Genomic DNA, 13,796 nt, shown 5'->3' on the forward strand with positions numbered 1-13,796 from the left:
GAAAAACACATCACCAACTCTGAAGAAGGAGACATAATCATATGGGTATGGGCACTCCCCTTGGTAACTGCCAAGCTTGGGAGAGGTGCCCCGGTATCGTATCACCATCACACTCCTATCTTTACCGTTTTACTTAGTTCGATCCTTTTAGTAAGGGACAATTGCATTTTTACCCCTAGTTGGTTCCTACCCACGGGTTTTGCCCTTACTTTTCGAGCTTGCTCAGTTTTGCCCTTACTTTTTCCATAGAGGTCCCTCGAATGCCCTTTGACCGTTTGACCAAAACTTTGAAAATTCATAACTAATTCATACAAACTCAGAAAAATGCAAATAAGATATCAAAATGTTCAGATAAACATTACCTTTAGGGGCATATCATTTGCATTCAGGACAAAAGCATCATTTAAACTACCCGAGGTAATTAATATTATTAGCATTATTAAAAATAAATAGGTATAAACAATTTTTTTTTTCATGAATAAAAATTACATGCAAATGTAGGTGATGTTTTCTAAACATCCTGATAACTTATTTGCATTTTTCTGAGTTTGTATCAACTTGTTATGAAAGTTCTAATGACTTTGACCATTATTTGGAAACTTCATAACAAGTTGATACGAACTCAGGAAAATGCAAATAAGGTATCAGGATGTTCTGAAAACATCACCTACATTTTCATATAATTTTTATTCACGAAAAAATATTGTTTAGACCTATTTATTTTTAATATTGTTAATAACATTAATTACCTCAGGTAGTTTAAACGATGCTTTTGTCCTGAATGCAAATGATATGCTCATAAAGGTAATGTTTATCTGAACATTTTGATATCTTATTTGCATTTTTCGGAGTTCATATGAATTAGTTATGAATTTTCAAAGTTTTGGTCAATCGGTCAAAGGGCATTCGAGGGACCTCGAAGGAAAAAGCAAGGGCAAAACTGAACTAGCTCGAAAAGTAAGGGCAAAACCCGTGGGTAGGAACCAACTAGGGGTAAAAATGCAATTGTCCCTTTTAGTAATATCTTGATCTATTAGAATAAAGTTTTGGTATGAAGTAGCTTTGAGTTTTGCTTTGTGATCTCTTTATGTAATCGAGTCCGTGAGATATATAATAAAATTAGTGTTGAGTCAAGGACTTTGCTATCATGCTATGATCTTGAGAAAACAGAAAGAATAAAAAGAATAAAAGAGTTCATATTGATCTTATGGATAGTAATGACTTCACATATAAAGAGTATGAGGCATAAAAGTTGTTGAGAGTTGACAAACATAGTTTTGGTCATCGTTGCAATTAATAGGAAGTAATAAGGAAAGAGAGGTTCTCACATATAAATATATTATGTTGGACATCTTTTATGATTGTGAGCACTCATTAAGTATGACATGCTAAGTTGATGTTGGACAAGGAAGACAACGTAATGGGTTATGTTTTCTCACATCTCAGTTAAAGTATATTATCATGGATCTTTCAAACATGTTGAGCTTGCCTTTCCCCCTCATGCTAGCCAAAAATTCCTTGCACCAAGTAGAGATACTACTTGTGCTTCCAAATATCCTTAAACCCAGTTTTGCCATGAGAGTCCACCATACCTACCTATGGATTGAGTAAGATCCTTCAAGTAAGTTGTCATGTTGCAAGCAATAAAAATTGCTCTCTAAATATGTATGACTTATTAGTGCGGAGAAAATAAGATTTATACGATCGCGTGATATGGAAGTAATAAAAGCGACGGACTGCATAATAAAGGTTCATATCACAAGTGGCAATATAAAGTGACATTCTTTTGCATTATGATTTTGTGCATCCAACCCTAAAAGCACATAACAACCTCTGCTTCCCTCTGCGAAGGGCCTATCTTTTACTTTATGTCTTTACTTTATGCAAGAGTCAAGGTGATCTTCACCTTTCCCTTTTTCATTTTATCCTTTGGCAAGCACCTCGTGTTGGTAAGATCCTGATATATATATATATATATATATATATATATATATATATATCCAATTGGATGTAAGTTAGCATGAGCTATTATTGTTGACATTACCCAAAGGTGAATACGTTGGGAGGCAACATTATAAGCCCCTATCTTTCTCAGTGTTCGATTAAAAATCCATAACCACAAATATCGCGTGAGTGTTAGCAATTGTAGAAGACTATATGATGGTTGAGTATATGGACTTGCTGAAAAGCTCCATTCTTGACTCTTTCTGATGTTATGGTAAATTGCAGTTGCTTCAATGACTGAGATTATAGTTTGTTAGTTCCCAATGAAGTTTCTGAACCATACTTGACATTGTGAATAGATTTTTACTTGAGCATGAGAAATCATATGACAAAATCTATATATGTTGCTGTTATAAGAATGATCATGATGCCCTCATGTCCGTATTTTATTTTTTTATCGACACCTTTATCTCTAAACATGTGGACATATTTTTCCATATCGGCTTCCGCTTGAGGACAAGCGAGGTCTAAGCTTGCGGGAGTTGATACGTCCATTTTGCATCATGCTTTTATATCAATATTTATTGCATTATGGGCTGTTATTACACATTATGTCTCAATACTTATGGCTATTTTCTCTTATTTTACAAGGTTTATCATGAAGAGGGAGAATGCCGACAACTGGGATTCTGGCTAGAAAAGGAGCAAATATTGGAAACCTATTATGCACAGCTTCAAAAATCCTGAAACTCCATGGAAGTCACTTTTGGAATTAATAAGAATTATTGAGCGAAGAAAATATCAGAGGGGGCCTACACCATGTCTAAGAGGGTGGGGGCGCCCCCCTACTGGGCGCGCCCCCTGTCTCCTGGGCCCCCTGGTGGCCCTCCTATGCCCATCTTCTGCTATATGAAGGCTTTTACCCTGGAAAAAATCATAAGCAAGCTTACGGGACAAAACTCCGCCGCACGAGGCGGAACCTTGGCAGAACCAATCTAGGGCTCCGGCGGAGCTGTTCTGCCGGGGAAATTTCCCTCCGGGAGGGGGAAATCATCACCATCGTCATCATCAACGATCCTCTCATCGGGAGGGGGTCAATCTCCATCAACATCTTCACCAGCACCATCTCCTCTCAAAACCCTAGTTCATCTCTTGTATCCAATCTTGTATCAAAACCACAAATTGGTACCTGTGGGTTGCTAGTAGTGTTGATTAATCCTTGTAGTTGATGCTAATTGGTTTACTTGGTGGAAGATCATATGTTCAGATTCTTAATGCATATTAATACTCCTTTGATCATGAACATGAATATGCTTTCTGAGTAGTTACGTTTGTTTCTGAGGACATGGGTGAAGTCTTGCTATTAGTAGTCATGTGAATTTGGTATTCGTTCGATATTTTGATGAGATGTATGGTGTCTCTTCTCTGGTGGTGTTATGTGAACGTCGACTACATAACACTTCACCATTATTTGGGCCTAGAGGAAGGCATTGGGAAGTAATAAGTAGATGATGGGTTGCTAGAGTGACAGAAACTTAAACCCTACTTTACGTGTTGCTTCGTAAGGGGCTGATTTGGATCCACTAGTTTCATGCTATGGTTAGGTTTACCTTAATACTTCTTTTGTAGTTGCGGATACTTGCAACAGGGGTTAATCATAAGTGGGATGCTTGTCCAAGAAAGGGCAGTACCCAAGCACCGGTCCACCCACATATCAAATTATCAAAGTACCGAACGCGAATCATATGAGAGTGATGAAACTAACTTGACTGTAATTCACATGTGTCCTCAGGAGCGCTTTTCTCATTATAAAAAATTGTCCAGGCTTATCCTTTGCTACAAAGAGGATTGGGCCACCTTGCTGCACCTTATTTACTTTCATTGCTTGTTACCCGTTACAAATTATCTTATCACAAAACTATCTGTTACCTGCAATTTCAGTGCTTGCAGAGAATACCTTACTGAAAACCGCTTGTCATTTCCTTCTGCTCCTCGTTAGGTTCGACACTCTTACTTGTCAAAAGGACTACGATAGATCCCTTATACTTGTGGGTCATCACTCATCTGTGAGAAAATGAAGCGCTTTGCATTTGGTTCTCTACTCTGCATCATGACTTCCACCAGATCATCATCCTCTAATGGAGTTTATATAAACAGAAGACATAACAGTAACAGGCATATGAGATGCACTAATGGAGGCCTTGGGAAGATGGGTCACGAACTTAATAACTCTGGGCCACTTATAAAAAACTCTAGGTTTACTTACGGCTGGCGCTACGTAGAACGAAAAATCCTTCATGTTGTCGAGCATCATTGATTGCCAAGCGGAGGTATAGAGCATGCGACAATTTGATCTGAACTAAAACTGAAAATGCAAACTGATCTGAAATCATATATATCTAAATAGTTCATCCTCACTATATTAATTTTCTCAACATGCACACATGCCACCTCATACCCACTAATTACTTCTCCTTACATGCATGACAATGTTATCTATATTCTCTCTCAACATGCACACAACCCAACTCACCACACATACCACCTTATGAATCACGCTAAGGCCCTGTTTGGGACGGGATATTTCCAGCAATCTCGTAGGAAAGTTGTTCCTTTGAAAACTTTTCCTTAGCTAGTGTTCGGAATGAAGGAAAGATGAACACTGCTTTGGAGGGAAATTTCCTCCGCCATGCAAATTCCCGTTGATTCCACGGGATTGAATTTTTTTACCACAAGCCAATGTTTGGCGAATACCCGAGGCAAGCCGCCCCCTGCTACTTGTGAGCGCAAATACAAAATAAAAAATTCATCCAAAGAAGATGCTTGAGGTGTAGACAAAAGCAAATCACCGCTTAGCCAAATAAAAAACTGATTTTTTTCCTGTACTTTTTCCATCAATCCGAACGCTCCTTCATCCAGTCTCCTTTGTGGTTTCCTGTGTTATCTCATTTCTGTGTTTTACACTCTCATTCCTGTTTTATTCCCATATTTCTCTCCATTTCTGTGTTTTGTACACCTTTGTTCTGAACGGGCCCTAATTATATTTCTTTCAACATGTATGGGAAATACTACTTATATTCTATATATATTTACAACTATATAATAATAAAATACAATATAGTATATCTAATTATTTTATTTAACTTTCATCAGAAATATTATGACAAATCCCCGCCGCAACGCACATGTATCATCTTGTTTATGAAAAAGAGGACCCCCAATAGGTGAAGAAAATCATAGTCGGGTCCCAACGTGCCCTTCAAGGTGGGCCATGCATGGACTCACGTACTGAAGCTGCATTGCCTCCCATATGACAACATAGTTGGGAGGAACAAAACGAGGTTGCCTTTGGCCACGGGATTCAATGGATAGCCAGAGAGAACACACCTTCGGCCACCACCATGGGTGCCATAGCCTCTCCGAGTCCACCATTGATTGATCATTCTATTTCCATTTGTGTCTTCTTCTCCGCCGCTTCTCTCTTGTTGGATAAACTTGGAACACAAAGAGAAGTCAGAGAACCTCTTCTAGATCAAGGAACAATCCACCCTTGTTGAAAACTTGGACTCGACGAAGAAAGGCATTGGCAAAGCAAGCCAAGATGGAATCCCCAACATTTCGCCTCCGCAAAGGAAGGGAGGCAACATGAGGATCCTGCAAAAGATAAATTATCTTGTCAACCTCCTTTCCTTGCGATTTTGTATGTAGAATGGGTACTTTAACTGGACATACATGCATGCGCGCGCGCGTGTGTGTGTGTGTGTGTGTGTGTGTGAGAGAGAGAGAGTGTGTGTTTTTGTAATCTATAAATAAAAAGCACTAAAAACATAAATTTGGTTGAACTGCATGTGTAAAATAGAAAACTGTAAAACAATTATTGTTTTGAAGAATAATATTGAAGTACATGTTGAAATTCGTATGCATCAAACACTAGTGGTGGGCTCGCGTTCTACGACATCTCAATAAGGATATTTAGTTTTTTGGATAAAGATTGATGGCTCCATGAGTATTGTAGGCCATGTCTCAAAAAAAGTGAGTATTGTAGGCCTCTTTGTGCTGTGAATACAATGAAACAAAGTAGGACTGCGGTGATCCGGTTTGAATCCTAATGTAGGAGTATATGGACAAGTAGCTAACAAGGGCAATTGTAATGTGTTGTCTTTCTTATACAATATCTGTTGTGGATTTTCGTTCCTCTCTTCCTCCTCCTTCCTCGTTGAGACCCCCTTCCCTACTCCATAGAATGGGGATGATAGAGGAGCTTGGGTTCCTCATGTATATAATAGGATTAGGGTTGTCGTCTTCATGATGTTTGGCCTTGTGCCAGTGACTGTCATCAGACATCGAAGCTCATGAGCTGTGCCCAACGATCATCATCGTCATTGATGTACTACCTCCATGGTGGAAGAACGAGGAAGGCGACAAATCCCCTATAAATAAGCTCGCCTAGGCACCATGACACGCGCCTTTGTGAGGATCCCACGAGGGAGTAAGAGAGAGCACACAAATTTTACCCCCAGAGCCTCATTCGTTAGGCATTGATGTTGGGTTAGGCGGGCCACGACCTAGTTTACCAGATCACCATGTATGGTTGGGTGAGGTGTCTTTGGGCGTTTGTAACAAAATTTCTGCCGTGCTTTAATATTATGCGTGTCCCCTAAAAAAATATATTATATTCTACTGAAACAATGGGTATATGATATCCAGAGCAAAAGGCTGCTAAGATAAATAAAGCTACAATATGTCCTATATCTCACACACAGCTTAATGAGAACGTGTGAATGTTTACCCGCAAAAAGAGAGAGAGAGCGTGTGAATGTATGAGGGTGTGCACATCAGTGCTCTCAGTTCAAGGATTGAACTCGATAGGCAGACAACACCATCATAACCCCTCAAAAAGAAAGAAACATGATACTGTATATGCCTTGCTAATGAGTCGTGGCCCACTGGTCATTGCGCTTCCATAGTGTCTTTAAATATATCCTGCGATTTCGTAGAGGTCATTCGATGAGACCTGAGGAACATCCAGGAAACACAGGTCTTACGCGAATAAGTGCAGAAAATGGAACACACAAATTGTAGAGGAAAGAGGAGCTCACAACTTCTTTCTCCGCCAACTAAGTACGTGAGTTCTGCTATCTAGTAAGCTATCAGAACGGGGGTGTAGCTCATATGGTAGAGCGCTCGCTTCGCATGCGAGAGGCACGGGGTTCGATTCCCCGCACCTCCAATCTTTTTTTTTTCCCCTCAGTATTCTCAAACTGCACCGGTTACTTACGCAAATAAGGTAGCAACACAAAGACTTTTTTTATTCCTCCTTGAGTGCTTTCCTAAAAGCAGCCTAAACAGGGGTTTTATTTTGAGAAGTGACACATGTGTTCATATCTTGACTCAAAAAGCAGCACAGACACGCGTACACAGTGGAAACAAAGGACATGTGTCCCAGAGCACATTGCGGAAAAGCCCTTGGAAAATAAAATTTACAAGAAAGCTCTTCTAAGTCCTTCTGCCCTGCATCTTCTACTACGGGAGGGATTAACGTAGTTTACGTAAGACTTTTCGTTAGTGTACATAGATGTTGGATTGCTCCCCGGACCGTGGTTAGAGAAGAGGAACAGAAGCAATCCGCTGACCAAGCTCCAGCCTCCAGGGGAGCGCCGTTGCAGCTTGCCTGCTGTTGTGGGTCTCACAAACGCCCCGCCGTGCGCGACGGGGACCTTTTCTCATTAGCCGGGGTTGAACCCCACGCCTCCTGGGTCCCAGCTCTGTTGATGCCACACAACATGGTCGAGGAAGAACACCAAAGCCGGAACCCATCATGCAGGGCCGGAATGCGGGGATTGCATTCTTCGAAAAGTATCATATCTTCTTTCCGTAGGGAGAAAACAGAAACGTGTAAGTGGAGGTTTGATCTCTCACCCAAAGGAATTGGGGCTGGTGGAATCTCCCCCCTATAGACTCCGAAAAAGCAACGTGTACCTTTCCCCTATAGCGCTAGGGGATTGGCTCCGGGTGTAGGTAGGGCCAAATCCGTAGGGGTCATGCAAATACTCCAGCACCACTGCCCCCCGGCGGTCTCGTGTACATGATCTTCCTTGTCCACCCTCCCGACGCCGAAGTGAGCACCAGCAAAGCAGAAGCAGAACGGGGAGAAGAAAAGACCACATCGACGCTGCCACCGCCACCACGGCGTCACCGCCCATCCACTCCACACGCCCAGAACAAGCAGAAACCAGGCAGCGCACACTTTTACCTCCCAGATCCGATGCCGACAACAAAGGGAACGACCCCGACGAAAGAGGATCTGCAGGACTCTTATTCGCGGTCTCCAACACGAACGTCGAAGAACTAGCAACTCACCTACACTAGCTACTACTGTTATACAAGTCGAACTCGGCGTCCAGCGACTCCCCCCACGGACGGCCAGGGCCGTCAGGAGGGGTGGCCGCCGGAGACGAGGTCGCCACATGCGAAAAAGAGTCGCCTCTCTCGTCCTGGGAGAGAAGGGGAGAGCACTTTCCCTTGGCCTAAACAGGGTTGCGCTACTATGTGATGGCTTCAAAAACAAGTGCTCTGATATGATCGCAAGTTTAGAATGCCAAAGGGGAATCCAACAGAAACAAAAAATCATTTCTATTCATATTGATATGATCGACAGTAGTTCGGTATACAGCCTCTAAAAAACAACTCTTGATACGAGTCTTGGCGTGAGAATAAAATTTTAGCTCTGAACCCCGGCATCGACACAAAACCAATGCCAAATTCTACTAATAGGCGCCCAGCGTAATTTTAGCTCCGCATGGTAAAGCATGCAGAGAAGCCTCTGAAGTTGGAACGCTGATCATTAAGATGCCTAGTAGGTCGGGATGGAAGAATCGACTTTCACCGAGTACGCGTGGATTCCACCCGCGACGTTGTAAATTTTTTGGAACCCCTGCAAAACGATGGGTCACCTTGTCAGACGATACAGTTATACGGAAATTAGTCTACACATAGGCAAGGGGTCCAATGATTTATTTGGGTACTTCAATTACCTGTGACTGCAGCCACTTGGCTACCTGCATCGAGCGCATGCCATGGTGACACTGAAACAAAGGGCAGAAGGCAAAGTTAGAAAGTGGCATATAACACACTAAAGCAGTTGCTATCAACTCATCAATCTTTATGTGTAGGGAATAGGAGTATTATATACTTCAGTCTTTTAGGTCACTGGCATTTATACAACAATTTTCATCGTAGTAACGAACTTACCAGAACATAAGTGTCCTTTTGAGGATTAAATTCATCCGTCATGACTGGTCCCCAGGTCCCAAATTGGCGGAGAGGTAGAACTTTGAAGCCTGGAAGGGATGCTCTCTCCCTGCAAAGCAACAAGTATAAAATCAGTATCAACTCCATCAGGATGACCCACTGGGTGAAAAATTAGGATAAGCAAACACAACGAACAGGGCCATCACGATAATACGTCCACAAAGCAAAAACCTGGTCCTGTATCAAACTTTAAATGATGAATCGTGGGATTCTGCAGCCCAATTTGGTCTCGCGAGTGTAAGGGGAATAACAGACTCTATAAGTCTGTAAAAGGATTTACACACTGCAACTCTATACAAGGCTGCAGACTATCTCGTTGTTCCAACAGTTTAATCCCAAGACAGTATACAAAGATGTTTTCGAACAACAACAAAGATGTTGAAACTGGTAACAGTTTTACACTTTAATTGTTCAGAAGGGACAAAATGAAATTCATTATCTACCAAAGTCTCAAAAGATGTGGACAAGTCCCACATTAATGTTCTTGTTCACCACATTAACCTCTATCATCTTCTCGTCAAAGTCAAGATTAAGACTGTTGCAAGAACTTTTGTGCTATTGAGCAAAATGCAAAATACTGGAGATGTATCTTGCATTATATCACGACATCATAAGAAGTTATACATCCATGTGACAAGGACTTCAAGTGAGCACACACACACAACATGCTTCGACACTTGGCGAAGTATAAGACATTTTTACTGTGTGATGTCAATACAATGGGTAATTTACTGGTGAGGTATGTGTTGTCACTATATATTCACTATATATTGCAGTCTAATCTACAATGTCACATTGAAGTCATACAGTCATACAAAAAACATCATGTGTGCTCTTACTTCGAAAATCCTTTGAATTAGTAACTGAACTCTTGAAGAATGTGCTTCAAAGTCAAAGAAAAAATGCACTCGGTGGAAGTCATCCGTGTACCACCCTCTCTTCAACCATTGCCTATCCATCCCGTAGCAACGCACGGGCATATTTCCTAGTATCTACCAAAGTCTCAAAAGATGTGGACAAGTCCCACATTAATGTTCTTGTTCACCACATTAACCTCTATCATCTTCTCGTCAAAGTCAAGATTAAGACTGTTGCAAGAACTTTTGTGCTATTGAGCAAAATGCAAAATACTGGAGATGTATCTTGCATTCCAGTTGTAGATGTGTGCTTTTCATACAGGCATCTATAATGAGTTAGTGAATGACTTAATATTTAAAATGTTGGATCCGTGTATTAACAATAAATGGGACATGGGTGCAATAGTGAAGAATCTTACACTTCATCAGGCTCCCGCACATCAATCAATTGAGATTCTTCAATAAAACTAGGATCTTGCATTTTTTCGTGAAGCTCCTCTGGTTGAATATCTTGCAGCAAGCATTGGTCCCTGCCATTTGGTGGCAAAAGATATGAATACCTATTCGTGTGTACCAAGATACAACATCATGTGTTGTTAGAACCATCTACCTCTCAGAGAGCACCTGCACTAAATGCCATCCAAATTTTGTCTTACACCGTACAACTTTATTCAAAGGAGCACTGAATGCTGCTTCTTCAAACTCTGGTACCTGCTCAAGTCAAGCAATAACATTCAAATTACTGCTGAACACATTGTACAGAGTACTGACAGAAACTGAAATATCAGTGGACAGACCCAGTGCTAGAAATTGAAATATCAGTATCTAACGAAAAAAATAGATGGACGTGGCAACAGATGAAAGGATGTGAGTTTCAGGAAATAAACTAGCTAATTCTAAGTTCTAACCAGACACTTAGATGGCTGCGGGCAGCAAGTCAGTCAAAAACAGTGAAATCGGTGGATTCAGATATGTATAGCGACATATAGAAGTGTTCAACAAGATGGATAACTTGTTTTAAGCTACCAGTTCCCCGCGAATATGCAAACAACCAAGAAACAGTACCAACAATAATATTTTACACGTTCATGTTTGCCAGTTGATGGTGTTGATAGCTCTTGATTATTTATAACTCAGAAAGAACTAAGTTCCACCACAGAAATCAAATAAATACAATGCTAAATACTAACAAAGATGTACTATGAAACAAAACATTTTCAGTTGTATCCTACATGGACATCATGACCGATGCCCAGCAAAGCTAGATAATCAGTGTAATTTCACTATGCAGCTTTGGTACATAGTTGTTCCAGCTGAACAATAATAATATGTGAAGTCCTACTACAATGCTCTACTACTAGTACACATACTACAAAAGCAAGTTAATGTTGTACCATCTGTCCCCTCCGAACCCACCCAAGCATACCGCCATTCTCTTTTGATGGACATAAGGAGTGCTCCACGGCTAAATCACTCAAGTCCGCCCCTGAAATTGAAAAACAAGAGTAAAAATCAATGATTTCTCAACAACAAAAACAAGCCAGCTACTGAGCACTTCAAATGTTTCCTACTCTTCAGTGTCAACTTTCCCATAGACATCTACATAAATCAATCATATATACACCATCCACATCAATGAGTTCAGCTCAGCATGTATGCTTAGCAATCAGCATTTGTTATATCATAACGCAGCCTAGAATTTAGATACGGAACATAAACAACAGCATGGATTGAATGCATTCAAGTGGAGAGGACCGTATAAAGCATAACTTTAGGACACCCATTTTGCAAGGGCCACATGTTGCTAAACACAGGATCATATGATTCGAATCTAGACTAATTAAATGTATCAGATGGTAGACAAAGCAAACAGAGCTAGTAAGCCGTACGAAAGGAAAAATCAACAACAAATTTGCACATTCACCTGATGCGATGCTCTTCTCCAAATCTACCAGAAGCCTGGCGTCCTTTTCGCCGACAAGCAGGTGCTGGACCAGCACCTCCTTCCCCTCCCTCGGAGCACTACTACTGGCAGCGGTGCAGAGAACTATCCAAACAGAGATTCATGTCAGCTTACCAGTAACCAATTCGGCGCCCCCAACTAATCACCCCCAAATCGACGCATACAATTGCAAGCATGGCTACGATAGAAGGAAGCAAAAAAATCCATAACTGAACAAAATGCTCCCCAATCTCCGTAGCTAACTGACGGGCACTCAAGAGATAGCGCTTGCCCTACCACTCACCCCTGGTGCCGGGCCTGGGGTGTTCGCCGGCGGGGCGCATGGCCGAGCCCCACGCCGCGGAGACGGGCCGCGCGGACGCGAGGAGCGAGAGGGCGGCGGGCGACGACGGCGCGGGGCTGGCGACGGCGAGGAGCGGGGCGCGGCGCGCGAGCCCGGAGAGGGAGGCGGCGGAGCACGGGGTGGGGTAGGGGCATGGGAGGCGCGCGGCCCTGGTGGCTCTGAGACCAAGCATGGCTGGCTGGCTGGCCGGCCGGCTAACTGTCGCCGTCGTCTTCACCGCGACGGAAGAGGAAGGCGGATGGGGAATATGCGGGAGCGACTAGGATAGAAAAAATGGGCCTTTGGTGGATATTTTTTAGTAGAAAAACTCAACGTGAGCCCTTGGATTGGAGTTGGACTGCTTGGATTCAATTTTTAAATAGATGCCGGAGAACAATGAGTTTTAGTAGAAAATAAAATGACAATGCTAAAATCCTGCCGACTGGTGGTTTGCTACAGATCCGCACGACCCGCGCGTCGTTGGATCTGGATCGCACGATCATGATTTTTTAACGGAAACTAACTGTAGCCCCACGTATGACGCGACATCTTACGGAAACTACCTCCCCGAAATCATGCTGATTATAACCTGCCCACCCGCACTCCTCTTTTTTCGCGCTGAATTAATTACATGCACGCCTGCACTTTTTTTTTCGAAAATGTTAACGCCCACACGTGTGGACGTTTGCACATCGCCCATACACCTCCATCACCACTCATTTTGCCACGTATGAATAGATGACATCAGCAGAATTTTTTTTTTGGTATTTGGCTTAAAAATGTTGTATCTCTTAAATAAAAAAGCGAACTAAAAATCCGTTTTCACCATTAAATCCGTCTCGACGAGATCTTCAAAACTAGACCCCATGTTGATATGTTTCGACGAATTTTTTTTTGCCAGAAGTTGCCACGCTGTTTACACTGCAGTTGCCATAGGGCTTAAACTAAAGTTGCCATGTGGCAATTTTAGTTTGTAGATCATGGCAATTTTAGTATTTTGATGATGGCAACTCCAGTACTTTGACCATGAAAATTATTTTTTGTATGAACCATGGCAATTTTACGTGCATGTATCATGACAATTTTAGTTTATGGTTCATGGCAAGTCTAGTTTCTTAATTCCTCGTTTTATAAATGTCAAAATTTACTTTTAAATGTAGAAGAAAATAGCTGAAACATATCATGGCAACTTCAGTGTAAACATCATGGCAATTCATATGCAATAGACATGGCAACTTTTAATCAAAAAAATTCATCAAAACATATCAACATGGGATCTAGTTTCGAAGATCTCATCGCGAGGGATTTAATGGTGAAAACGGATTTTTAATCGGATTTTTCGTTTAAGAGATAAAATATTTTAAAAACTGAAAATCCAAAAAGATTCCTGCATGCATGC

General features: G+C 41.6%; 1 protein-coding gene and 1 non-coding gene across 2 annotated transcripts; one reads left to right on the forward strand and one right to left on the reverse strand.

The window, feature by feature from the left end:
- Positions 1-7,101: 7,101 nt before the first annotated feature.
- TRNAA-CGC (transfer RNA alanine (anticodon CGC)) lies at positions 7,102-7,174 on the forward strand. Its single transcript has one exon. It is a non-coding gene; the product is annotated as a tRNA-Ala (tRNA).
- A 1,386-nt stretch (positions 7,175-8,560) lies between these two features.
- Positions 8,561-12,693, reverse strand: LOC123043616 (rhodanese-like/PpiC domain-containing protein 12, chloroplastic). The gene is made up of 8 exons (XM_044466124.1): positions 12,359-12,693; positions 12,037-12,159; positions 11,507-11,598; positions 10,723-10,823; positions 10,532-10,642; positions 9,196-9,304; positions 8,979-9,029; positions 8,561-8,878 (listed from the first exon to the last, which is right to left on the reverse strand). Exons 1-8 carry the CDS (start codon positions 12,588-12,590, stop codon positions 8,798-8,800), a joined length of 900 nt encoding a protein of 299 aa, XP_044322059.1. The 5' UTR covers positions 12,591-12,693; the 3' UTR covers positions 8,561-8,797.
- Between the last annotated feature and the right edge of the window lie 1,103 nt (positions 12,694-13,796).

This window comes from Triticum aestivum, chromosome 2B, assembly GCF_018294505.1.
Source record: "Triticum aestivum cultivar Chinese Spring chromosome 2B, IWGSC CS RefSeq v2.1, whole genome shotgun sequence".
Lineage (NCBI taxonomy): Eukaryota > Viridiplantae > Streptophyta > Magnoliopsida > Poales > Poaceae > Triticum > Triticum aestivum.

Bases quoted from the DNA above. Each gene is read 5' to 3' on its own strand.
- LOC123043616 (XM_044466124.1), bottom strand. From the start codon at position 12,590: ATGCTTGGTCTCAGAGCCACCAGGGCCGCGCGCCTCCCATGCCCCTAC. The intron at 11,599-12,036 runs GTGAATGTGCAA...TTTCAATTTCAG, and splicing joins GGAGAAGAGCATCGCATCAG to GGGCGGACTTGAGTGATTTA. The intron at 10,643-10,722 runs GTAGATGGTTCT...ACCAAATGGCAG, and splicing joins GTGCAGGTGCTCTCTGAGAG to GGACCAATGCTTGCTGCAAG.